Source organism: Delphinapterus leucas, chromosome 2 (assembly GCF_059928025.1).
Source record: "Delphinapterus leucas isolate spDelLeu-1000000601 "Yukka" chromosome 2, BTC_Dleu_Yukka2, whole genome shotgun sequence".
NCBI lineage: Eukaryota > Metazoa > Chordata > Mammalia > Artiodactyla > Monodontidae > Delphinapterus > Delphinapterus leucas.
In genome coordinates this window covers 636,231-663,930 of record NC_143130.1, presented here as the reverse complement: position 1 = coordinate 663,930, position 27,700 = coordinate 636,231, and the positions used below count along the sequence as shown (strand labels likewise).

Sequence of the window (27,700 nt, the reverse complement as noted above, 5' to 3'; positions counted from 1 at the left end):
AATGGGAAGGAAGCAGTAAATTTTTAAGGAAACCGTACTTCCCAAGAAGCCCAAGGCTGGCCAGTAATTGTTGGTGGCCCAAAGGTCTTGTGTGGAGGGAAGAGGTCTTCCCTCTCCTCGCAGACAGGCCGCTGGCAGTCCTTCAACAGCCACGAGCCAACGGTGAGGAAGGTGTGGGCCTGGGGATGTCACTGGGCTGCAGATCCAGACTCGCCTGAAGGTCACCTTGACTCGTCTTTTTTAAAATTATGTGAGTCAATGGATTTACTGTTGAGATTTAGTTTTCGGTTTGTTCCCAAGAGCACTTTTTGGCTACGGGCATGGACAAGGCAGTGTCTGAAAGTGGATTCAAGCGTTCTACCAGATAAAGTGCGTTCTATCTCCTTTGGAGGAATTTTGGGAAATGCAAGGCCTTTTTTGGTTTGTTTTTTGGGTTTTTTTCTCCCCCCAGCTAGTGACATTTCCAGCGATGTTTTAATGCCCCATTGATCTCCACGTCTCTCATTGGTTGGTGTCACGGACATCTGCTCAGCTGGGCTTCCACTTAACCTGCCTCTGGTGTGGTTGTAAAGTGTGCTCTGCCCAAAGGTCAGTGGATGAATTACAGCAGGACACCCAGAATACAAGCCAAATGAACCCTTTAAAAAATGTGTACGGCCCAACTGAAATATTACTTTAAGTAATGCAGCAGAGAAACACTGTCAAGACACAAGGAGCAGTCAGGGGTGAATCTACTTGCTTTGAGCAAAGTGTCGCGCGGCAGGATAGAGTCCCTGGTCATCCTAGCGCCGTGCACGTCCCTCCCCGTGGGAATTTCTCCCCTGAACATAAAGGAGGAAGGGTGTGCATCTGCTAATGCAGACAGCATTTGTGCTGGTCCTGGACCTGACTGCCCTGGGACCTGTCTGCTCCCCTGCACTGCGGGACAGATGAACCCTGTGAGCTAGTTCCCCAGCTGGGACCGGTGTGGCAAACACCAGCGGGAGGTCGGGAAGGAAGGAGGGAGAAGCCAGTATCTCTCCTGTTCCCTCTCCCTGGGGACATCTGATGCAATGGTGGGCCGCGTCCAGCTCCCCTCCGGTTACCCGTGCCCTCTGCATCCTCACTCTGGCCCAGGGATGGTGGTGGCTTCCTGCTAGGGTTAAGCTTGGGGTGTCTCCCTGTCTGCTGTTGGGCATTTCAGCTCCGCCTTCCCCTGGGGAACCAGTCTCCTGCATCAGGCTCTCTGTTTTAAATATTCAAGTGATTTCTCTTCCTTGAGGAGGTCCTGACCGATATAGTATATAACTCAAAGCCTTAGGCCAGAGGCTCAGAAGGATGGTTGAGAATACACCGTCCGTTGCTCTTCTACATCTGAAGGCTTTTAGTCTAGTTGTTACACATTTACTAAGTGCTCATGGCTTTTTTCCTCCTTGCATTCTCAACATTTCTTCCATTTATGACTGAAAGTTACACTTCACCTTATAAATGGACTTTCTTGTTTTCTAGTTATTACATCTTGGCATAATACTTTCCAAACACTGTTTTATTATGTTCCACACTTAAAAAGCCACCTGGAGAGTCTCCCTTTCTAGTCTTTTTGTTAAACTATCTTTAAGCCCCCTTGCATGTTTTTGTAATGTGTAACGCAGACTCTGTTACAACAGAAAAGTTTCAAAAGACTTGTGCAGCTGGGAACTTTTTGATGATTTCATTTTATAAGTCCTTTGGAATGAACGTGGGCATTAAAAGGCACAATGAATACAATATCAGTTTAACAAGATTTGAGTGGCCTCATTTTTACGGAGAAGTTAACATCTCTAGACATTGCAATTCCACCAGTGGCTCTATGTTTAAAAAATGGAATTTAGCAGACATATAAAATGGAAAAAAATAGAAGAGTTGTCATAAATCTCCTTTACTAAAGTGTTCTGAGATTCTTTCACAAAGAAACAAGATGAGAAGGTCCAGGTGCTATTTGTTAAAATATAGGGTTGATGTTTCAGCATCTCAAAGGGATATAATGAAAGAAACTAAAGAACATAGCTCATATGTGATAGTAACTCACCAGAAAAATCAGGTCCATCTGGCTTCTCCCCAAGAAACAGGAATACATGGGGCCAAAGCAGTGAAAAGTGCACAGTGTGGCCGAATTCACCAGACACTCCCGTGTGGCAGGTCTCAGCCTGCCCCTGTCCTGGCCAAGGTACTGCCCCATGTGGGTCATAGCAGGGCAACCTTCGGGCAGCTGTGGAGGTGGGATCTGCTGGCTTTTGTGACTACCTGCTGTGGTGGTCCCATCAGCCACTTGCCCCACTAACGCCATCTCCCGAAAGGCCACGTGGCCACAGCACTTGGGCCGGAAAGGGTAGCAAGACCTCTCAAGCCTTGCTCCCCTCTCTTCAGTCTGTATGCTGATAAAGGCCAAGAGACTTCATTGCTGGGCCAACTGTCCTCCTCCATAGTCTTGTTTTTTTCTTTTTAGGGTCTTGGGTTTAGTAGATAGCTTGCACTTTACCCTCTGAAAAATACTTAAAGATTATTTAATATCTTGACTTAAAAGAAAAAACAATATATTTTGAGAGCTTTCTAGATTAGTATGATTTCATTCACTCTTTTAAAATAGCCGCGTAATAGTCCTTCCCATGGATACACTGTATTTGTTTAAACCAGTGCCATATCAGTGGATACTTTAGATATTTCCAGTTGTTTGCTATGACAAACGCTGTTGCAGTAAAACATCCATGTACGTTTTCCACTGGTGAACTTTCTTGACTAATTCTACGGGATGATCTCTAACTGTGGGATTTTAGGCCAAAAGGTACGTATATTTTGCATTTTCAGAGAGATTGCTGTATTCTCTTCTTGGAAAAATCAGGCCAGTTTACACTCATAGAAACATAATGAGGGGGGTTCCCGGTGACTGCAAAATCCTTTTGTTTTCTGAGCACCTTGATGGGATGGGTTTGATAAGCAAATGTAGAGGCAGAAGGTAAGGCATAGTTAAACCTTCCTAGATAATTTCAAGAGAAAGAAACTTGACAGGGAAGGTGTGGCATTCTGGAGGCCAAAGGCTGAGCAGTAAGGTGGCAGGGATGCGGTGCTGTGAAGAGGGAAGGAAGGAAGAAGAGCCTTCCTGGTACTAAAGCACAGAAGGGATTCTGGAGAAGAGCATTCAAAGGGACTTTCAAATTCCGATGTGGGATGAGCGGTGAACGTCTCTTTTCCTTTCCTACCAAATTGCCAAAAAACTGCACATTGATCACTACGTATTTTTTTGAGTAAAGTCTTTCAGGGTGTTCGATAAAGAAGACAAGGGAGTTTTGAATTACAGTAGTATCACCACATTGCAGAGCATTTGGAAAGTCAAGACAAAGGCAAGCAAAACACCGTGGCTCTATAACCCTAGCATAACCGCTGTTACAATTTTAGTGGATTCCTGGCCTCCCATTTTTTTATATGCATTTTTTACATAGTTGCAATCATACTTCACATATAATTTTTGTATCCTGTTTTGTGAATTTAATATTAATGTGTATGTGTGTACTTATAAACAAAATAGCAAGATGGAGAAACAAACCTTTTACATTCTTATTTTTCACTTTCATTTGAAAGTTTTGTTGTGGTCAGAAGTAATCATAGACATATGTATGTAGTGAATGTTTGGGATTCTATTCTCAGGGCTGAAAGTTCAGTGCACATGTTAAACGGATGTGTTTGGAGACCAAAAATATGACAATAAGTAAGTTGTTGAGGGCTGTTGACGTCACTTTCTGGTTTTAAATGTAGAAAATGGTATTGACTGAAACATCTACTCCTTCAACTTTTGCAGATGTAAGCATTTTGTTAGTATTTTGGTTCTAGATCAGACTGAATTAATTTTAAATAGACAATTGAAAGTTAATTCAATTGGTTGTATATGCCAGCTTGAAAATGGAAGACTACAACATTTTCTCCCCAAGGTAGTGTTTTCCCAAAACGTAGTCTTACTTATTGATTTTCATGCCTTGTTGAACTTTGCATGTACTGATTTAAGTACAGAGCTAAGTTAATTAAATATTTTTGTAAAGCAAAATGTAGAACTGACAAGATTCTTTGCTTACACATTGCCAAGTAATACACAAATTATGGTATTTAGTTTGTAAACAGTCATAGAAGTTGCTTCTAATAAATATTTAGCATAGACCATGAAAAGATTTTAAAAAGAAAAGTATATGATTGTCTTCATGATATGTAAATAATAGTAAATAGTTATGTATGCCAAACACAATACTTAATGTGACTGACACATTTATTGTTATAAAGTTTAGGATCAGTTATACAAGCTAGCTTTCCAGTTTTACTAAGACTAGGACATATTTTCAAGACTCCTTAGGGTAGCTTAAGATTTCACCTTGGGGCAGATTACAAGGTAAGGCCCTCTTTTCTCTTCTTTCTGTGATAGTATCTCTCTGATAGTGGGCTGGGGTAAAAGTGTAACCCATTGAATTCTGCCTACTCACCTTCCCTGTAATCTTGGTTGTACTGGTGTAATTCCAGAGGCCCAAGTTCCTACTTTTGATTTGACCTGATTCCTACACCAGAATTTCTGAATTCTTCTTCTGTTTGCTGTGTTGGCTCCCTTTTGATCTTGATCTCTTCTGGCCCTGGCTGATACACTACCCCTAAATCCAGAGAATTCCAGAAGTTGCTTGATAATTTAGGTAGGTAACTTTGACTTGGATGCATCAGGTTCCAAATAGTCTGATTATAGCCATTATAAGGACCAGCATCTCTTACAACACAGCAGTTAAATATGCTTTCACTGAACTGAGGAATTCCAAGGTTTATAGTTCTTATTAGTAACTTATTTTGAGAGAGCCAATTATGTGCAGTCATTTATTCTTTCAGGCCATTTTCATACTGAAGCATGGATGGCAATTCAGTATCATTCTCCCCTACCACCCTGTCTCCTTTTATTAATTTTGAATGATCAAATGGATCTGAGTTTTAAAAAATATATTTTAAACTTTTGTAATCTTAAATTATATGTTCTGAAAATAATAAATAAGAATAACTTGACTTTATTTAAATGCCAAAGAATGTTTAAACTGTTTAAATCAGATAGTCAGTGAAATACGAAATTTGCTAAGACTTTGTCATCTTTTTAACTTTTGGATCAATCCTGAATCAGATGAATTTATATGTTTGTTCAGCATGTTTATCAGTAAGTTGCTTGGGAAAATTCTGAAAAATATCATTTCTAAGCCCTGATGATTCTTTTTTTTTTTTTTTTTTTTTTTTTGTGGTACACGGGCCTCTCACTGTTGTGGCCTCTCCCATTGTGGAGCACAGGCTCCGTACACACAGGCTCAGCGGCCATGGCTCACGGGCCCAGCCGCTCTGCGGCATGTGGGATCCTCCCAGACCGGGGCACGAACCCGTGTCCCCTGCATTGGCAGGCGGACTCTCAACCACTGTGCCACCAGGGAAGCCCACCCTGATGATTCTTAACCAATTTTATTTCTTAACATATAGTTTTTATTTTTAAGAAAATTTACACATTCCTCCTCTAAATACTTATCCAGTCTGAGTTGGTGAAGTCCTAAATGCTCCTGGTTTAAATGCACTATATAAACTATGAATTCAAAGCAGTTTAAAAATATCTTTGATGTTATATCATTTCATATGATATGTATTCTATCATTAAGGAAAGCATTCCTATGGAAGAATAAAAAACTTTGTATAATTTTCAGTTTATTTCAATATGCAAAGTCAAATTTCTCTCACATCATAGAAACCTATAAAAATTATCAGTAGCTGTAGTCAGTGTTTTATAATTGTCAGAAAATGGCTTTCCCAATAACTTTGCAAAAAATTCATAGCCCGAAAGAATTAACTGAAGAAGCCAAGTATGAGTTTCATAAGAAACAGAGATTTGAACAGTCATTAGAAATAGTAGACATCTTCCAAAACAGTAAAATATGCATTAGTAAAACTTCAAATTCCAACAATGCTATAATCTCTCTCCAACAATAGTTGTTAAATATAAATATTACTGCTTTAGATAAATAATGAAAATGGAACCATCTGGTGAAAATTAGTTACATGCTAAACACTTGAAGTTAAAAAAATTAGGGTCTCTGAAAATAAGTATATCTCTAGTAAAGCATTAGAAACCTGACTAGAAATAGCTCCCTAAGTATGACTATTAGTACATGAATCTCCAACACTTTTTTAAAAGATTGAGGAGGCAATCAGATTAAATTTTCTCAACAATAAAATATACAATCACTACTCACTGGTAGGCTCTTTTGCCTCAATTCAAATACCCACTCACTTCAACTAAAGCACTCACTTTAGGTAATGACCAGAAACAGGAAATGAAAAAATACGGATTCTAAAAGTAGTCACAAAGAGCACTATAATATTCATGGTGTAAAATTTGAGAATACCAAAGAACGGATGCAGGGGACTATCACCGTGTACACTGTTTACAACAATTATTCACTGCATATCTTTGCCCCAAGAACAGTATCTATTATGAAAACATTTCAATTCTAATTTATACTAGTTCATATTTACATTGTAAAAGTTATTCCTGGATCATATGTTTAAAAGGAAGATGTTAAAATTTGTAAGGTTCAAAGACTATCTACAAATAAGAAAATGACTCAGGGCTTCCCTGGTGGCGCAGTGGTTGAGAGTCTGCCTGCCAATGCAGGGGACACGGGTTCGTGCCCCGGTCTGGGAGGATCCCACATGCCGCGGAGCGGCTGGACCCGTGAGCCATGGCTGCTGAGCCTGCGTGTCCGGAGCCTGTGCTCCGCAACGGGAGAGGCCACAGCAGTGAGAGGCCCGCGTACCGCAAAAAAAACAAAAACAAAAACAAGAAAATGACTCAGAAAAAATTGTAAAAATGGGCAAAATAAATGAACAGCAATCATACAGAAGAGAAAAGCAAATGGTCAATAGAAGTAAGCAAATACGTTCAGCCTCATTAGTAGTAAGATATCAGCAGATTAAAACAATCATATTCTCTCATCAGATCAGCAAAATTTAAAGATTGATAACATCTAGTATTGTCAGGGGCATGGGTATATATTGGTGGGCTGTAAACTCATAGAATCTTTCTGGAAGGTCATGTGTAGTATGTATGAAACATTTTTAAAGTACACATTTTCTTTGCCATAGCAGTCCAACTTTCTGGAATGAATATACATCTATTATAATGTATATATTATATATATTTGAAATGAATACATTCAATATGTATTATTGAATAATAAGTGAACATATATGATTAGAAGATAAACATATATATATATAATTAGAGATGATTATGCAAGCATGTAAAGCTATGTATATAAAGATACACATTTTCAGTGATATCTACTCAAAAGTCAACAGTTGAAGGATTAAATAAATTATAATATAGCCTTATTATAGAATGCTATACAACATTAAAAATAGTGAGTAGGTGAATTTGTCTAGAATGACAGACATTTCATGATATACTGTTATATGAAAAATTACAGATCAAATATATAAGATGATACCAGTAATTTAAAGTAGTCTTAAACATATAGTACCCTAGGTATCCGGCAGAAGCAAAGGTCAGTCTTCTCTGGTGGAAGCTTTTTTTCCCAGTTCCCAAAGAATTCCTTGAAAAACAAATTTCCAAGGGAAATGAGCAGCTCACAGCAAGAAACCATTCAACACACAGGGAAACAAGGTACCATGATTGTGAAGCAGCAATACAAGACTTCAGGTATTGTTATTATAAGAATATAAAATAATTATGTTTAGCATGTATAAAGAGATAAAAGTTTGAAAATCTGTACAGAGAATAAACTATATAAAATGACCAAATTTGAGCAAGAACCAAATAGAGCACCCGGAAATGAAAAACCTAATAACTGAAATGAACAAAATAAACCCTCAATGGATGGGCTTAACAGTAGATTAGACACAGCTGAGGAGAGAGTTAGTGATCTCAAAGATAAATAGTCCTGAGGAAATTATCCAGAAGGTTGCACAGATATGACATGCAATATATGGGAAAATAGGTAAAAAAATTTGTGGATAGAGTACATATGTGCCGAATTGGAGCTTCAGGAAGAAAAGAAAGAAGGGGAGCAGAGGTATTATGTGAGAATAAAATGGCTGAGAATTTTCCAGAACTGTTGAAAAGTATCTTCTGTCAGATTCAAGGGCACAGAGAAAATCAGGCAGATAAATATGAAGGAAACCCACAACTAGAAAACTCATAGTGAAAGTGTAGAGCACCAAAGAAAAGAGAAGATCTTTAAAGGAGTTGTACTATCTTCAAAGGAGTAACACACAGCTGCTTTCTTGATGGCAAAAAGGAAGCCAGGAGACTGTGAAGTGATATATTCAATGTACAAAGGGAAAACTATTTTTAACCTAGACCTCTATTCTTAGAAAAAAGTATCTTTTCTGCATGAAGCCAAACTGATGATATTCTCAGGCCATCAAAAACTGAGGGATATTTGCCATTAGTAGACCTTCACTAAGGGAAAATCTAAAGAGTGTAAAAGAGAGAGAAGGAAAGTGATCTCATATTCAAAGTCTGAGATACAGGGACTTACCTCGTGATCCAGTGGGTAAGGTGCTGAGCTCCCAATGCAGGGGGCCCAGGTTCGATCTCTGGTCAGGGAACTAGATCCCACCTGCTGCAACTAAGAGTTCACAATGCCACAACTAAAAACAGATCCCGCGTGCCACAACGAAGATCCGGCACAGCCAGATAAAAAAATAAATAAATATTTAAAAAACAAAACAAAACAAAACAAAACCCGAAGTCTGAGATACAAACACAAATGGAGAGAGATGTTCACTAATAGCTATGACAGAGTAATAGGATTTGGATTTAGGCTCCTGCCTGAAATACCACCGACAACAATAAAATAAAGAGGTAGGAGTGAAGCATTAAAAGGGACCTGAGAAACCTTTTGGAGGTGACGATATATTCATTCTCCTGGCTGTAGTGATTGTTTCACATACGTTGAAACTTTTCAAACTGTACACTTTTAATATGTACAGTTTATTGTATGTCAATCATACCTCAATGATTCTATTTTTAAAAGAAATGGAAAGCAGAGAAATTGGTAAATATGTGCACAGAAAGAAATCATATGAAATGATGACTGTATAAAGCAGCAATATCAAAGTTTTAAGGGGTTAAAAGAATTTAAATGCGTGAGCACCACAGCATGTTACCCCAGAAGGGAGACAGCTCTGACAGGGATGAGGGCTCAGCAGGTGGAGAGAGACATTGTTCAATCTGAGACCTTGATAAGTTAATGATGCCTGTTATTTTTGGAGAACAGTATCAGAGTGCACAACTTCCAAATAATAGTAGGTAAAACAGAGTTAGAAAAATAAATTAATCAATTCAAATAGAAGGAAACAGAGGAGAGAAAAAGAATCATAGAAAAGATGGGACAAATGGAAAGCACAAAATAAGATTTCACATAGTGTAAATAAATTAAATACCTTCATCAAACGCAAAGATTGTCAGACTATATTTTTTTACTTTATTTTATTTTATTTTTTACATCTTTATTGGAGTATAATTGCTTTACAAGGGTGTGTTAGTTTCTACTTTATAACAAAGTGAATCAGTTATACATATACATATGTTCCCATATCTCTTCCCTCTTGCGTCTCCCTCCCACCCTCCCTATCCCACCCCTCCAGGTGGTCACAAAGCACCGAGCTGATCTCCCTGTGCTATGCGGCTACTTCCCACTAGCTATCTACCTTACATTTGGTAGTGTATATATGTCCATGTCTCTCTCTCACTTTGTCACAGCTTACCCTTCCCCCTCCCCATATCCTCAAGTCCATTCTCTAGTAGGTCTGTGTCTTTATTTCTGGCTTACCCCTAGGTTCTTCATGACATTTTTTCCCCTTAAATTCCATACATATGTGTTAGCATGCGGTATTTGTCTTTCTGACTTACTTCACTCTGTATGACAGACTCTAGGTCTATCCACCTCATTACAAATAGCTCAATTTCGTTTCTTTTTATAGCTGAGTAATATTCCATTGTATATATGTGCCACATCTTCTTTATCCATTCATCCGATGATGGACACTTAGGTTGTTTCCATCTCTGGGCTGTTGTAAATAGAGCTGCAAAATGTTCATTGTAAATGAACATTTTGGTACATGACTCTTTGAATTATGGTTTTCTCAGGGTATAGGCCCAGTAGTGGGATTGCTGGGTCATACGGTAGTTCTATTTGTAGTTTTTTAAGGAACCTCCATACTGTTCTCCACAGTGGCTGTATCAATTTACATTCCCACCAACAGTGCAAGAGGGTTCCCTTCTCTCCACACCCTCTCCAGCATTTATTGTTTCTAGATTTTTTGATGATGCCCATTCTAACTGGTGTGAGGTGATACCTCATTGTAGTTTTGATTTGCATTTCTCTAATGATTAGTGATGTTGAGCATTCTTTCATGTGTTTGTTGGCAGTCTGTATATCTTCTTTGGAGAAATGTCTGTTTAGGTCTTCTGCCCATTTTTGGATTGGGTTGTTTGTTTTTTTGTTATTGAACTACATGAGCTGCTTATAAATTTTGGAGATTAATCCTTTGTCAGTTGCTTCATTTGCAAATATTTTCTCCATTCTGAGGGTTGTCTTTTTGTCTTGTTTACGGTTTCCTTTGCTGTGCAAAAGCTTTGAAGTTTCATTAGGTCCCATTTGTTTATTTTTGTTTTTATTTCCATTCCTCTAGGAGGTGGGTCAAAAAGGATCTTGCTGTGATTTATGTCATAGAGTGTTCTGCCTATGTTTTCCTCTAAGAGTTTTATAGTGTCTGGCCTTACATTTAGGTCTTTAATCCATTTTGAGCTTATTTTTGTGTATGGTGTTAGGGAGTGATCTAATCTCATACTTTTACATGTACCTGTCCAGTTTTCCCAGCACCACTTATTGAAGAGGCTGTCCTTTCTCCACTGTACATTCCTGCCTCCTTTATCAAAGATAAGGTGACCTTATGTGCGTGGGTTTATCTCTGGGCTTTCTATCCTGTTCCATTGATCCATCTTTCTGTTTTTGTGCCAGTACCGTACTGTCTTGATTACTGTAGCTTTGTAGTATAGTCTGAAGACAGGGAGCCTGATTCCTCCAGCTCCGTTTTTCGTTCTCAAGATTGCTTTGGCTATTCGGGGTCTTTTGTGTTTTATTTTATTCAAACATTTTTTATTTTATATTGGAGTATAGTTGATTAACAATGTTGTGTTAGTTTCAGGTGTACAGCGAAAAGATTCAGTTATACATATACATGTTTCTATTCTTTTTCAAATTCTTTTCCCATTTGGGTTATTACAGATTATTGAGTAGGGTTCCGCGTGCTATACAGTACATCAATGGTGGTTATCTGTTTTAAATATAGCAGTGTGTACACGTCAATCCCAAAGATTGTCAGATGTATTTTTAAAAAATCACCTATATTCTGTTACAATGAACATATCTAAAATGTTAGTTTCCAGAAAAGTTGAAAGTAAAAGGATGGAAAACATACCCCAGGGAAACACCAAACAGAAAGTTTGTGTACCTCTATTAAAATCATAAAAAATATACTTTCAAGCAAAAATCATTACTAGAGAAAAACAGGTTAACTTTATAATGATAAAAGGGTCGGATCCTTAGAAAAGATAACAAGAGACTTCCCTGGTGGTTCAGTGGTTAATACTCTGTGCTTCTAGTGCAGGGGGTGCAGGTTCTATCCCTGGTCAAGGAACTAAGATCCCACATGCCACTCGGTGCAGCGCGGCCAAAAAAAAATTTTAATTTCTATGTACCTATTACGATAGCTTCAAAATGTAAAAAGCAAAAATGTTCCATATGATTAATTTTGGCCATTGAGATATGAGTAGAATTGTGGTATGGCAGTTTCCTAAACGTAAGCCAGTACATGACCTTTGCCCCTTTTCATGCTTTCCAACCTGCTGTTGTCAGGAATGTGGTCCTGATGTCTGGAGATGGAGCGGACCGTGGAAATGTGGGTCCTGCCCAGGGGAGGAGCAGCCTGGGTCCCTTAGGACTTTGTGGAGTTGAACCACTGCTGCAGACTCTTGTTGTAATAAACTTCTGTCCTCCGTAAGCCACTGGTTTTTGGAGTCTGTTTCTCACACCAGAACCTAATCTTAACTAATACAAAGTGAGTTTACAGAAACTAAGGAAGTAGACAATTTTGCAAAGGAGGGAGAAAAATCATCATGGCTTTCCTAATCCCAAAGAGCTCCTGTGATGTTACTATAACACTTAGGTAATCAATAGGACAGAAGAAAAAATAGTTTCCTCAAATGACAGCTGGCAGTATATCGCATATGGTTTATTAACCTGTGCTTCTGCCTATTTCAGCTGATTTGCCAGTTAGGAAGGAAAAAGAAGATTAATTAGGTTCATTTAGACCTCTTTTTTTTTTTTTACCTTAAGAACTTAAAGTTCATGGAAATTGCAAAATGGCCCATTTGTGCTTAAAATCCTCTATAGGAAATTTAATTTAGTAACTGCAATATCTCTCAGAGAGAATGCACACATTCTAATTTCTCTTCTGTGATACCTGATTACAATCTGTTTGCGATCCCTAGAGACTAGTTTTGTTCCTGCTGCTATTGCTGCTGCTGCTGTTTGCTAATCCAGTGACAAAACCCAGAGCAGAATTGCTCAAGCCCAAACACTTGCCAGGTCATATTACAGGGATGAGAATATGAATCACCGAGAAAGTCAAAGGAAGATTTCAACATGGAAAACCAATGCCAGTGACCTCAATAAATGCTCTTCAGGACCCCAACTCTGAGAGCTAGTAAGTTCTGGTACATTGTGATCGGTGCAAATCCTCCCTGGAGCGTATTGGAGGGTGTGACCTAGGACTGCAAAGGGCAGAGGAATATGGGGCACGAGACGCTCCATCAGTGAACCAAGTGAGTGGTTTCCAAACTGGGGACACATGAACTCTTGCCAAAGGGTCTGTGGGTGTAGATGCTTTATAGGAAATCAATTTCCAGATTGCAAATTGTTTCTGAAATTTATGTATCTAAAAACGTTCCTGTGCACTAAGCCTCGGCCTGGTTTTCTCATCCTACCTTTTTACAATCATCCTTCTTCCACTTTACAAGACTCCGAGATATACTCCAGTCACCAAAGAAGACAAATCATCTCACCGTAAAACCCTAATTTATTAATTTTCTTACAGAAATCACACTGAATGGTAGAACTAATTTTCACCGCAAATAATGGTATCCATCATTCCATTATTCAAAAAGGATAATGCTCTTGGCTTCTGTATCTTTAATAATATTACAGAGTTGAAGGGCAAGAGACGACTAGTCACCCAAACAATGCTTCTTTTCTCAAAATAAGTAATATCCTCCTTAAGCCATGTTCTCATTTGGTAGAGACACATGATTTACTAGGCATCTGGAAGCCATTCTTTTAAGACGTCTTCACTGTTTCCTTTGGTGTTTTTGGGAGACATCACCCGGATATTATTAATCCTCAGTTTGTTTTTCCAAAATATCAAGTCTCACATTAAATCCTTTTTTCTCCATGAGGATTTCTGGAGTAATCACTCCTTGGCTAGACTACACATTTTCTCTATCAAATAACTTTCCCTGCATTCCAGTGTATTTGCCCTGAGTTTCTACTCTGTAAAAAATCCAGAACAGGGACCAAGTGCTACTTGACATGAAATGGGGTGAAACATTTCTTTATGGTATTCTGTCTTCTTACTTAGACAAAAGAGAGAGTTTAGAACAAAAAAGAGAGACTTTGAATAAAATAATTTATAAAAAGGTTTTTTAAAGACTCAGAATAATTGCATAAAAATAAAGAAGCAAATCAGAACACTTAACTAGGCTACTCATCCTAGATATTCTTTTTTTTTAAACTACGATTACAATGTGTCTAAATCATTTGCAAACAACCTTAGACGTTCCTGCTAGAGGGTAGAGAACATGATAAGGTGACAGATACAATGTGTCTAAATCATTTGCAAACAACCTTAGACGTTCCTGCTAGAGGGTAGAGAATATGATAAGGTGACAGAACCACCATGATAACGCACTGGGAATGAAGACCAAAATCAGAACCCACTTGATGAATGATACACGAAGAAGGGTGCTTCAGTAGATTATTAGTTCCAGTGATTTCTTCACTCTGTTGAAGTGGTGTCAGATTATCCACACCCTGGCCGTGATTTCATGGTGGGCAAATAATAGCTCCCAACCTTTGGCTTTGAGCTTGGCCATGTGAGTTTTTGGATCCATGGGATGTCAGTTGATGTGATGCAATCAGAGACTTGGAATGTCCATGAAAGTGACTCACTACAACAAGTACATCCCACAGGTAGCCACTGCCCCTGAGCCTGAGTTCCAGAACAAGGCCTGGAACCAAGCCCAGAAGCAGAGCCTGAAGCAGAGCACTTACTCAGGGCTCGCCTAGGTGAGCCAAGCTACAAGAACTGCAACTGACCTGAAGGTCTGTGAGTACAGATCCACGTGTACCACTGAGTTTGGGCTCTGTGTCTTGCAGCATTCTTGCAGCACTAGCTACTTGTCACAGAAGCTTTGCCCTCTGCAATGTCTGAGTTCATCAGGACTGGGTCTCTTAAGTCTGTGTATGATTAGCCAGGCCTGGATGATGGAGCACAGCCTTTCTACAAGGTGGTTGGCCCTGGTTTTTCTTGAGAAGTTGATTGGATCCTGTTTCTTTTTTTTCTTTTCTTAAAAATCACAGTGATGGGCAAGACTCTTACTTGTCTTTGGTATTGCTCAACATTTCCAAATTTCTAAATGACATGCTTAAACTGCTATGGCTTGGTTTTTCTTTTTAGAGATTATTGCTGACTCTTTATTCTGGAAGTAGAGGGTATAATTCTGTTGCCACCGCTCCTGCCCCCTGCTACCCATACACGGCCCCTCTTCCAGCACCTAATTGACTGGAAGAACTCTCAAATGTCAGCACCTGTAGATCTTTGCATTCATGCTGGTCAGTGTCAGATCTTCTGACTGAAGACGGAAGTCGGGTTGCCTGTGCGAGGAAGGGTCAAGGAGAGGGGGCGGCAGGGATGGTCAGCATTCTGGGAGCCCATATTTACTTAGTTCCATGATTTCCGTACAGTGTTTTCAGCTGCTTCTGGCGCCCTGACTGATAAACCTCTCTGTCGGGGAAAAGGTTTGTAAGTCCAGCTCCTCCTTGAACAAGGCTTTCAAGCTCTTTTCCTGTTTTCAGTCTATTCTTCACGTTTAGAGATGCCTCCAAGTTCTGAGTCTTTCCAGGGTCTATTTTTCTGCAAATGTTTTATTTTTATTGGCTTTGATCCCTTCAAGCTTTTAGGTTTCAGCTTTCTCTTCTCGGCTAAGCCATTTCAACCCTTCTGTTTTCTATTACCCACATTTTGTTGACTTGTTTCACCCATTTCATCTTCCCTCCCATTCTCTTTCCTCACTGTCATTTTAGTGATGTAGCATACAGGTTTAATTAACCCTATAGGCCAGTTTTTATCATTTCTATAGGTGTGGCTCAAACTGGTAAGAGAATGTACCTCTATGGGTTTATTTTTTATTTTTTCATTTATACAGAAATGAAGCACACAACATGCCTGCCTCAGTGCTCCCCAAATTTAGTTTGAGATTCTGTCATTTTGATTATCTTTTCACTCAAATCTTCCAATCAAAAGGACAATCAATTGCACTACATGTATATACGAGATAAAGATCTGAGAAAACTCTTCTGTGTTTCCTTCAAATCAAAATGTTTAAGGCAATCCTACACCACTTTTACTTTAGAATCAAAATCATTTTGATTAATGCATATGAAATGACCTTTGATATATGGCCTAATTTTAAATAATCTATATATATATAAATTACTCATATGTTCTATGTCTATTGTTTCTTACACAGTCCTAATCATTTACTATAGGAACATAGGCTCATTGTAACACATCAGAAGATAAGGAGGTATATAAATGAAAACACTAATAATTCTTCCCCATCCATTCACTTTCTAAGGCAATGTATATTATTGATTTGCTCTGAAATCATCCACAATTTGTACATATACCTAAGAAATAATACGTTAAAATTGTTTCACTAATTCAAGACATTGGGATTCAAGACACAGTAGACAATTTATTCCAGAGTAAGGCACTAGGCTGACATGTAAAATTGTAAAGGTTATAACTGGAAAGTCAATTTCCTGACTCACCCATATTGAAGTTATAGAAGGGAAATGAGTGGATTTCCAGGGAAGAGCTTTTTGGAGAGAGCTGTGCTAGCCATCTTTTCTCTACTCACCTGCCCCCCAACCTCAGTTCAGAAGGAAGGAAGAAGAAGGACTTTAAGGAGACTACTCAGAGAGCTTAATATGTGTCCTTTATCCTGTGCAGTTGTGAGGAGGGGAGGAGATGGTGGGCGAGCCTGGGGGGTGAGAGACAGGCAGACTAGAGTGGCTCTGGCAGCAAAGTGGAGGAAAGCATCCATTGCGATAGGACTGACCTGTGCTGTAGAGTTTGCTGAGCAAATAATGTGTGAGTGCTTTCCATGGGCCAGATTTTGGCTGTGGGTGAAAAATACACTGGGGGTTGGAGGAGGTAGGATGGCAGCTATAAGACCTCAGCAGAAAGTAAATGTATGAACTGTAGATTCCCAGGAATGTAGTCAGAAGGAAGAAGGCTGTTTTGGGATGGAGCAAAATACAGTGGGAAGGGCCACCAACACTGCAAGATTTTTGAAATTCTAAGGAAAAACATTCACAAGAGAATGAGCCAGATTAGGCTTAATGCAATGAATGCAAAGGTAGTTTATGACAGGGCAGACAATTTAGAAGATTCCTTGTCCTTTTACTTCTTCTTCTTTCACTCTCCTTTCTCACCAAAAGGGCTAGACTGAGACTACAGAAAGGAAATAGTGAAGACAAAGTACAAACAAGAAGCTGACCAAGCTTATTCTGTGAGGCCAGTATCATCCTGATACCAAAACCAGACAATGGTATCACAAAAATAGAGATTACAGGCCAATATAGGTAAATAGGTGCAAAAGTCCTCAGCAAAACAAAGTATTAGCAACCAAACTCAACAATACATTAAAAAGATTATACACCATCATCAAGTGGGATTTATCCCAAGGATGCAAGGATGGTTCAATACCCGCAAATCTATCAATGTGATACACCATATTGACAATGTGAAGAATAAAACCATATGATCATCTCAATAGATGCAGAAAAAGCTTTCAACAAAATTCAACATCCATCTGTGATTAAAACTCGCCAGAAAGTGGGTATAGAGGGAACATATCTCAACATAACAAAGGCCATATATGCCAAGCCCATTGCTAACGTCATACTCAATGGTGAAAAGCTGAAAGCATTTCCTCTAAGATCAGGAACAAGCCAAGGATGCCCACTCTCACCACTTTTATTCAACGTAGTATTGGAAGTCCTAGCCATGGCAATCAGAGAAGAAAAAGAAATAAAAGGAATCCAAATTGGAAAGCAAGAAGTAAAACTGTTACTGTTTGCAAATGACATAATACTATACATAGAAAATCCTAAAGACAGCACCAAAAAACTACTAGAACTCATCGACAAATTCCGTAAAGTTGCAGGATAAAAAATTAATATACAGAAATCTGTTGCATTTCTATACACTAATGACAAACTATCAAAAAGAAAAATTAAGAAAACAATCTCAGTTACCGTCACATCAAAAAGAATAAGATACCTAGGAATAAACCTACCTGCAGAGGTAAAAGACTTGCACACAGAAAACTATAAAACGCTGGTGAAAGAAATTTAAGATGACCCAAACAGATGGAAAATTATACTGTGTTCATGAACTGGAAGAATTAATATTGTTAAAATGACCATACTACCCAAGGAAATCTACAGATTTAATGCAATCCCCATCAAAATATCAATGGCATTTTTCACAGAACTAGAGCAAATAATTCTAAAATCTGTATGGAAACATAAAAGATCCTGAATAGCCAAAACAATCTTGAGAAAGAAGAACAAAGCTGGAGGTATCACACTCCCTGATTTCAAACTATACTACAAAGAAAGCTACAGTAATCAAAACAATGTGGTACTGGCACAAAAAAAGACACACAGATCAATGGAACAGAATAGATTCCCAAGAATCTATTCAGAAATGAACCCACACTTATCTGGGCAATTAATCTATGATGAAGGAGGCAAGGATATACAATGAGGAAAAGACAGTCTCTTCAATAAGTGGTGCTGGGAAAACTGGACAGCTACATGGGAAAGAATCAAACTGGACTATACTCTCACACAAAAATAAATTCAAAATGGATTAAAGATTTAAATGTTAAGACCTGAAACCATAAATCTTCTAGAAGAAAACATAGGCAGTTTCTAGACGAAAACTTTGACATCAGTCTGCAAAATTTTTTTGAATCTGTCTCCTCAGGCAAGGGACACAAAAGCAACATTAAACAAATGGGACTACATCGAACTAAAAAGCTTTTGCACAGTAAAGGAAACTATCAACAACATGAAAAGGCCACCTACTGAATGGGAGGAGATATTTGCAAATGATATATCTGATAAGAAGTTAATATCCAAAATATGCAAAGAACTCATACAACTCGACATCAAAAAAACAAACAACCTAATGAAAAGATGAGCAGAGGACCTGAATAGACATTTTTCCAAAGAAGGCATACAGATGGCCAACAGGCACACGAAGAGATGCTCAACATCACTAATCATCAGGAAAATGCAAATCAAGTCCACAATGAGATACCACTTCACACCTGTCAGAACGTCTATTACCAAAAAGACAACAAATAACAAGTGTGGTGAAGATGTGGGGAAAAGGGAACCTCCTGCACTGCTGGTGGGAATGTAAATGGGTGCAGCCACTGTGGAGAACAGTATGGAGGCTCCTTAAAAAACTACAAATAGACTTCTACGATCCAGCAGTTCCACTTCTAGATATTTATCTGAAGAAAATGAAAACACTAATATGCATGCCTGTGTTCACTGTAGAATTATCAACAATATAGCCAAGATATGGAAGGAACCTAAATGCCCATCAATAGGTGAATGGATAAAGAAGATGTATATATACCACACACACAATAGAATATTACTCAGCCATAAAAAAAATGAAATCTTGCCATTTGCAGCAACATGGATGGACCTAGAGGGTATTATGCTGAAATACGTCAGAGAAAGACGATTACTTATGATTTCACTTATATGTGGACTCTAAAAAACAAAACAAATGGACAAACATAACACAACAGAGAGTTACAGATACAGAGAACAAACAGGTGGCTGCCAGAGGGGAGCAAGGTGAGAGGAGGAAAGAAATAGGTGAGGGAGATTCAGAGGCACAAAATTCCAGATGCAAAATAAACGAGTCATGGGTGTGCAAGGACAATGTGGGAAATATAGTTCAAGATTAATATGTAATATCTTTGTACAGTGACATGTCGTAGCTATAGTTATCAGTTTGAAAAGCACAGAAATATCAAATCTCTATGTTGTGTACCAGGAACTTACATAGTGCTGTAGGCCAATTATACTTCAAAAACAAACAAGCAAACTCATAGAAAAAGAGATCAGATTTGTGATTACCAGAGGTGGGTGTCGGGGGGAGGGGGGTTGGATGGAGGGGCTCAAAAGGTACAGACTTCCAGTTATAAGACACATACTTGCTAGGGATGTAATGTACGACATGATAAATACAATTAACATGGCTGTAGGTTACATACGAAAGAGTAAACCCTAAGCGTTCTCATCGCAAGGAAAACTTCTTCTCGATTTTTACAATTTGGAATCTATATGAGATCATGAACGTTCACCAAACTTACTGTGACCATAGACTTACTGTGATAACCTGTGACAATCACTTCACGATGTATGTAAGCTCATTACGTGGTACACCTTAAACCTACACAGTGGTGCCTGTCAATTATCCGTCAGTAACACGGGAAGAAAAAAAGATTAACTTAGTGTGTAATGGAGGTTATCAACTAAATAAAAATTTAGCTGTGGGGGGAGAAAGATATAAAGATAACGAGATATAAAGCACCCCCCAGAGCCCTCTCCTCAATATGGGAAAACTCTGTAGGACCCCCCAGACCCAGAGCTCTCCCTGGGGCTGTGGTAACTGGACTGCAATTCAGCCTTCCTCTGGTCCAGTCCTGCTGCCTTTACTCCCCTGGAAAGAGTCCCCAGTACTTGTCTCACAGGCATTTCTCCATGTTGGACTCTATTTCCTTAGGGACCTGACCCACGGTGGCTTAGTAATAGTCTCTCTGCTTCTACTTTTGCACCTTAATAGCCAGGATAGCTTCTTAGCAACATGAATCAGATCCTGCCACGCCCTCCTTAAAATCCTCCGATAACTTTCGTTTGCTTCTGGAATAAAATCGGACTCTGTCATGGCTTCAAGGCCCTCCCGTCTGCCATCCTGCCCGACTCACCATCCTCTTCTCTCTCTCTGCTTCCTGTGCTCCCCGCCACTGGCCTTCCTTCTATTCCAGGGATTTTCAATAGAGTTTAATGGACTCCTTTTTTTTTTGCCAGTACTCCAATCGGAAAACCCAGTTCTGCCAACGGACTGCCTAGCACATACCGGTATCCAAAAAAGCACTTATCAAATAAATGAATATCTAGGAAGTTAGAATCTAAAAAGAAAGAGCCATTTCACTCCTGAACATGGTCTTGGTCCATAGCATATCACTGAGAAGGCCGCTGAGGCTGGACTTCTTTGATTGTTTGTCTCGATCTGTAAGGAAAGGTTGGACCTGGGGAATTGGGCCGTTAGGACTTCATCAGACCTCGTGCAAATTTTCCTATCATCAGAATTCTGTTGAAATCTCCTGAAAAATTCCATTAAGAGGCAATCTTGTCCCATAATGAGACTTAACTCCATGATCACACAATATAGCGATTGTACTTCCCTGATTCATGGTGTTCTCCACTGTCAGTCCTTTCCTGATTGAGGTATCGGACACTCAGACCAACCTTGCCTGTCACCTTCTCCTGGTTATGGCCTGTAAATGCTCCTGTTGGCTGCCTCACACCCCTGGGCCTCACTCTAACCCCGATGAATGGGCCCTTGAAACCCACTGAGCCCCCCGTTTACAGAATGTTATGTTTACTATTGTGTCCCCCACTCCCATTCGTATGTTGAAGTCCCAGCTCCTCAGAATGCAACCTCGGAGGAGAGAGGGTCTTACAGAGGTAATGCAAATTAAAATGAGCTAATGAGGATAGTCCAATATGACGGTTGTCTTTAGAAAAGGGGGACATTTACACACAGAGACAGGTATATGGGGAGGACATCCCATGATCATGAAGATGTCCATCACAAGCCAAGAGAGGCCTGGAACAGATCCTTCCCTCACAGCCCCAGAAGGAATGGACGCTGCTGACACCTTGTGTTTGGACTTCTAGCTTCTAGAGCTGTGAGACGGTATGCTTCTCTTGTTAGGCAACTGGAGCAAATACTGCCACAGCATCGTGCCTCATCTGCTGTGCCCCAAGGGCGCTGAGCTGCCCTGAGCCAGGGTGGCTGGTCTCACAGAGAGCACATTCAGCTGGCAGAAGGTGGGGGGGCGGGGGGGAGTCGAACATGTTCAAGCCTGTCTCAGCTGCCTGTGGCAGACCTTCTCTAAAGGACACTGGACAGAACTGGGTCATGTTCTAGCTGCAGGCAGTGCGGGGAGAGACCTCTGCCTCAGCAAACGGCTGGGTGCTCTCTGTGTTGAAGGCTCTTTCCCATAACACAGCCACTCAGAATCATCAAACTGGTTCATCAGTCGTGTCCAGGGAGATGTGGGCCTCACCTTTCCGGCGCCTGGTTCAACAAAGAACGTCAGGTAGCCAGCCATCTTTGACCAGATGATTCATCAATTGTGCTCTTTCCGCGGGTCAGTCTCTCTTCTAGCTCTTAGGGGTACAGACTTGAAGGAGACAGAAAAGGTCCCTATTTCATGGTGCTCACTGCAGTGGTAGGGGAAAGGCAAAGAGACAAAGACTAGTTAAGTCCTCCTGGGAGGCTTCTTTTGGTGGGGTGGTCAGCACTCTGAGAAGTGGTCAGTTAAACTGAGAGCTGAGAGACAGCCACGTCAGTGCTTCCACATGGCAAGAAAAAACTGGAAGAAGCCAGCTGGGAATTCTACAAATTTAAGTATTATTAGAAGCTTTTTTTCTTGGAAAATCTCAAGGTTAATAAATTCCAGTAAATTCCAATTTTGCAATCAGGTTAAGCAATGGGAGATTCTGCCCCTTGGCATGAATTTGGCACATGAGGACACAAATGCTCAGATCTTGGTTGGTGCTGGCTTTTCCCTCCTTTGCAAACCAAGGTCAATTGTCCAGAACTTTGTAGATCTCTGGCCAGTTTCTACATAGGGCCCAGTAAACGCTCTCTCATATTATACAGCTGATTAAAATGCACAAGTGAAATAAAGTACCCAAAGAAGTTTCCCTGCTTCCAGGACCACTCCAGAATGCCTCTGAAAGGTGGACCCTCACCAGCTTGTTTACCTTCACCAGTTTGTGACATGCATCAACTCTACAGCTAGGATGCTGTGACTGTCTTCAAGGGTAATCTCTCTACTTTTTTTTTTTTTTTTTTGAATGGGCCCTTTATACCTATTGGCACGGAATCTTCCTTTCTGGTGTTCGCAACTCTAGGGTTCTCTGGAGGTAGAGTCCCCTTCGGGCAAAATGATTCCACTCCTAACAACTTTCACACTCTCAAGAAGAGAAGAAAACCCCAAACAAAGGTCAAATCGATCTTGTTTCTTTATGTGTCTGCAGAAAGGCTCTGTTTTTGAGCAGGGACAGCCTACTACCCTGACATGTGACACCTAACATCCTCACACATCTGCCTCCCTGGCTTTAAGGAAAAACAATCCAGTTCTAGTTCCTAAACGCTCTCCCCCCTGGGTTGTCCAGCACTGTCCCCAAACACTCCAACCCCCAAGACAGTACACTGCTCATTCCCTCTCTCTTTTTTCCCCACCAAATATTTTCTTTTTTCCCACTCCCTCATTCCCCTCTGGCTTTTCAAGGTTGGTCTCTTGTTGGTAGAGTGTCTACTGGTGGGATCAAGGTCATCTTAACCCACATTTAAAAAAGGCACTTAAAAACACGGGGAGGGCTTCCCCGGTGGCACAGTGGTTGAGGGTCCACCTGCCGATGCAGGGGACACGAGTTCGTGCCCCGGTCCGGGAAGATACTACGTGCAGCGGAGCGGCTGGGCCCGTGAGCCATGGCCGCTGAGCCTGCGCGTCCGGAGCCTGTGCTCCGCAACGGGAGAGGCCACAACAGTGAGAGGCCCGCGTACCGCAAAAACAAAACAAAACAAAGAAAACAAAAAAACACGGGGAAAGTGTTCTCACTTCATTCCAGCTCTCTGAACTAGAGTATCCAAGAGCAGTTTCTGCTTTTCCAGCGAGTGTTCGGAAATTCTAGCTTATTTGCCTTCTGGAGAGAAAAATGTGCACCTCAAATATCCTGTGAGAGGCCTTGTGCTATTTTTGAGAACCCAGTGAAGCTTTCAGGTACACAGAAGCCCTCCCGGAACGCTACAGGACTCCTGTCTGGAAGCCTGTGGGGAAGCAAAACGGTGTTTCTAACGACTATTTTCCATTTGCTACTGGTTCTGCCGTGAAGTTTCTGCTAAAACCTCTCACTGTGCTTTAGCGAAGGTGAACGTTTCCTACCTGGTGGCCAGAGCGGGGACTAGCCCTCCAGGAGGGGGAGGGAAGGAGGGGGCGGGAGGGGATGGAGGAGGGGGAGGGAGGAGGAGGACGGAGCGTGTTTCCAGGGAGGCGCGGGCGGGGGCGCGCGGGCGGGCTGGGGGCGGGCCGCGGTGCGCGCGGCCCGGCGCCCTGTTTACCCGGCGTCCTAGCAACCGGCGGGCGCGCGGGCAGAGCGTGGGGCGCGGTGCGGGCGCCGAGCCGGGCGCTGCGGGTGAGTGAAGCCCGCGGGCGAGTGCGGCCCGCGGGCGCCGGTGCCTTTGCCGCCGTCCGCGTGGGTGGGGAAACGGGAGACGCGCTCGGGCCCCGCTTCTGGCCCTCTCCCCGGCTTCCCCTTCTCTCCTCGGGCCCCAGATGCGCCCCTCCCCGTGTGTCTCCCGCGCCCGTCCCGCCCTGCCTCCCCGCGGACACCCTGCTCCTTCCCGGGCCCCCCGCTCCGCCGCCGCGCCCCGCGCGCCCGCCCGCCCGGGCCGCACCCTCGTCTCCCGTCTCCCGTCCCTTCCCCCTCCGCGTTTGCAGCTCTGCCTCAGTCCCGGCGCCGTGCTCGCTGCCGCCCTCCCGCCTCCCTCCCCGCTCAGCCCGGTAAGCCAGCCTCCCGCTCCGGCGCGTTCCGCCCGTCAGGGGGCCGCTTGCTGCCGTCATCACGTGTCTTCACGCGGGCTGAGTTTGCCTGGATTCAAGGCTCGGTTCCGGGCAGTTCGGAAACTTGATTTTTCTGTAGGTCTCACCGCCTAGCTTCCTCGTTCTCGGGATGCCAGGGTAGGCACTGTCTCCTAACCCGCTTCACCAGCCACGGTTCTGGGTCTTAGGGTGGACGCCTTTATTCCTGTAGTCTCATAAAGAATTTGGTTTTGCTTCTGCTCAAGTGTTACAGAAATTATTCACGAGTGGGTTTCATGTTATTAATGATCCTGGAGGCTTGCAACGGACCCTTAAAAAAGAAAAATTGTTGTATCCATTGGATGAGTAGAGAACATGAGTGTAAAGTGATTCTCAATTTATGGCAACAAACATGCAGTAAAACTTTTTCCCCTGTAATTGTTAAACTTTAAAATCTTCAATTAATTCAAAGATATGTACTATGTATGCCCATGTGTTCATTGTAACCATGTTTCTCAGGCCCTAAGAACTCATGGATTGGCGCTGGGTGGAAACGTCCCATCAGCCTGTCTTGATAAAAAATGTTAGTTTTTGAATTTTCACCCGAGTTATACTGACCGTTTTGGAACATCACTGGAATTAGTGGAATAAATGCTGTAGCTTTGGTTCTCTTGGTAAATTAAGAGGCCATTAGAAATTTCTCATACTTAAGAAGAAAAAAAATACAAGACCACCTATTTTTTCTTTTAAAAACTCAGTCAGTTGGGCCTCCAAAGTCTTTTTTTTTTTTTTTAAAGATCTTTTATACATGGTCTTCTCTTCTTTGGGATTTTGTTCCACTTTTTATTTTTCAAATAATATTCAAATAATATTGTACTTGCTTTCTGGATGCTCATAGGCTCCCAAAGATTTTCTTAGGCCTTATTCTTAAATCAAGCCTGACCATTGCCACAGCTCCTGGTTTATTAGACTCAGAAAAACAATTTGAATAGAGTCAAATATGTTACACACATTCTTAGAAAAATGTATCGTGATGAAAAGACTTTTTGCCTGTCGTAGCTCCTTCGTAAGTGTCTTCCAGGAAGTTACTCTATGGCATGTTGACTGCCACAGCCTTACGTAATTTCACATTTTTCTTTTAGAAGGTGCAAGAAGGAAATGATGCATACAATTCAGCTTTATAAACCAAAACAAGTTTGTACTTAACATTAAAAACAAATAGAACTGTCCTCCTGAGCCTTTCCATATAAGATAAATCTATTTGCATTTATTCTCGTAATACTGGGAAACTCAGGGGTGTCACACATAAACATCAGTACCTGCTTATGTGTTCAGAATCTAACAGAAACAAAACACTGAAATACTAAAACGACTGCACACAACAAATTCGTACATTTTTTGGTATACATTTTATTTCACTAACACTTTTTCAGATATATATATGTACATATGTATGTGTATATATATATATGTTGTTCTCAACCTTATCTGATCCAATACTTGCTTTTTATAACAAATAGTTTGTAATGCCCACTTTACTCTTCTGAAATCAAAATCATAGTTTTAAATCTCAATGGTGCTCTAAATATAAAATAAAGGAAGATAATTGAAATAAAGTATCAGCATGTAAATGCTCAAGTATATATATATATATATATATATATATATATATATATATGCTCAGAATATATAATGAAGTAATCCGTTGCTCTAGCCTTACATAGAATTACTGTGTATGCAGTAGCTCCAAATACAGACGTATCACTGAAACTTAAAATTGTGTGACTAACATTTCAGTCAATGACATGATTTTACCAACTGCTGACCTCTTGGTAAAGTTCTGTGTAATATGAAGTCTATACAACTGTCCTTTGATTTATATAATAGTTTAAATTCTGGAAAATTCAGTGCATATTAAAACTGTGAAAAAATCCTTCATGATTATTTGTAAAATAGTGATAGGTTGTAGGCTCAGGTACTAATTATCTGAAGTGTTTACGTACTAGATGCTCGAGATTGCAGCATAATTCTTCCTTCTGGGGGACTGTCCTGCACATTGCAGGACATCTGGCATTCTAGGTCCTCATCACTAAATGCTAACAGTGTTCCATTCTTATCATTTTGATAATGAAACATCTGTACAGTGTGTCTCCTCTGCTTCTCAGCAGCCAGTACTGCCCATCTGAGGACCTCTGATCTAGATGTCCCTGTTACTGTATTTCAAGATTTAATACAGGATGGAAAGTAAAATCTCCAAATCATTTCTGTAGAATATTGGTACTGAGCTTTTGTAATAATGATGGGTCGAGGGGGAAGCTAATTACATTCTTTATTTAACTTTTTTAACCATTCTCTAATATTCCAGAAGAAAGGTTTTAATGATCAGTGTTATTACAAATGAGAAAATAAACAAGTATAGATTATCTGAAAAAAAAGTCTTAAATGTCCGTTATGTATTAATGTCAGAACTTATTTATTAGCTTGGCTCTTATTTAAGTTTACAGATAATGTTATCTTTTCAAATATCTTCTTTTAAAGACTAATTTCTATTTAGCTAAAGTAAAATTTATTTCAATTTCTGTTTTACATTTTAATGCTAGACTCTTGGTAATCTAGATAAACAGGCTAAAGAGATTCTCATTTGTTCTCACATTTGCTCTTAAGAGTTATGAATTACAATAAAATATTCTGGGCAGGATATATGGGCAGGGAGTACGGAATTTGAACTGCTCAAATATTTTGATTAATAGGGTCAATATGCGCTTTACCAATTTTCAGAAAAAAATTAAAATTCTATGTCACTTAATGTTTTTATTCTGTTTCTTATGAATTCAGAAGGCACTTGGGGGACATCCAGTGCTCTCAGGATCATTTTCATCAGCCATCATTGCACTGATGCAGATGTATGATGATGACAAAGAATAACAGAAGTCATTTGAATAGCATAATTCTAAACAATGTGTGATCCAGCTCAAAAGAGCATCGCTCACTTCACCTCTGGCCCCAGCAGAGCTGCAAACCAAAGGCCTTGATGCCAACCTCCTGCAATTCTTTTTGTTTCGCTCCTGGACTTTCCTGTTTCCGATTTCTGCCCAGCTATTTGAATTCTCTCTCTTAGGCCCAGGAAAATGAGAAAGAAGTTCTTCATTCCAGGGCAGGCAGATACTGGAAAATCCTTACGTCCTCGTCAGTTTCACTTAGCGCTGGTTCAGGGAAAGTTGACTATTTTATTGAATTGAAGAGCAACTGGATAATTTAAAAAATCCACCTCTGAGATGAATAAGCAGAATGCGGGTTGGGTAAGTGCTAGCTTAAAATCTTGAAAATGAGAAATGTTCCGGGGGAAAG

At 40.5% G+C, this 27,700-nt stretch overlaps 1 protein-coding gene across 4 annotated transcripts in view; it reads left to right on the top strand.

Annotated features, from left to right (window-relative positions):
- Window positions 1–23,973: 23,973 nt before the first annotated feature.
- The window catches only part of ODAD2 (outer dynein arm docking complex subunit 2), a 200,514-nt gene continuing 196,787 nt past the window's right edge, over window positions 23,974–27,700 (top strand). For 3 of the 4 annotated variants that reach the window (XM_089906303.1, XM_089906304.1, XM_022580692.3), the window contains exon 1: window positions 23,974–27,651. In XM_089906303.1, coding sequence (XP_089762429.1) covers window positions 27,641–27,651 — 11 coding nt within the window. In that variant the 5' untranslated portion in view covers window positions 23,974–27,640. The remainder of the gene's footprint in view (window positions 27,652–27,700) is intronic. The other variant, XM_022580690.3, reaches the window with a different exon arrangement.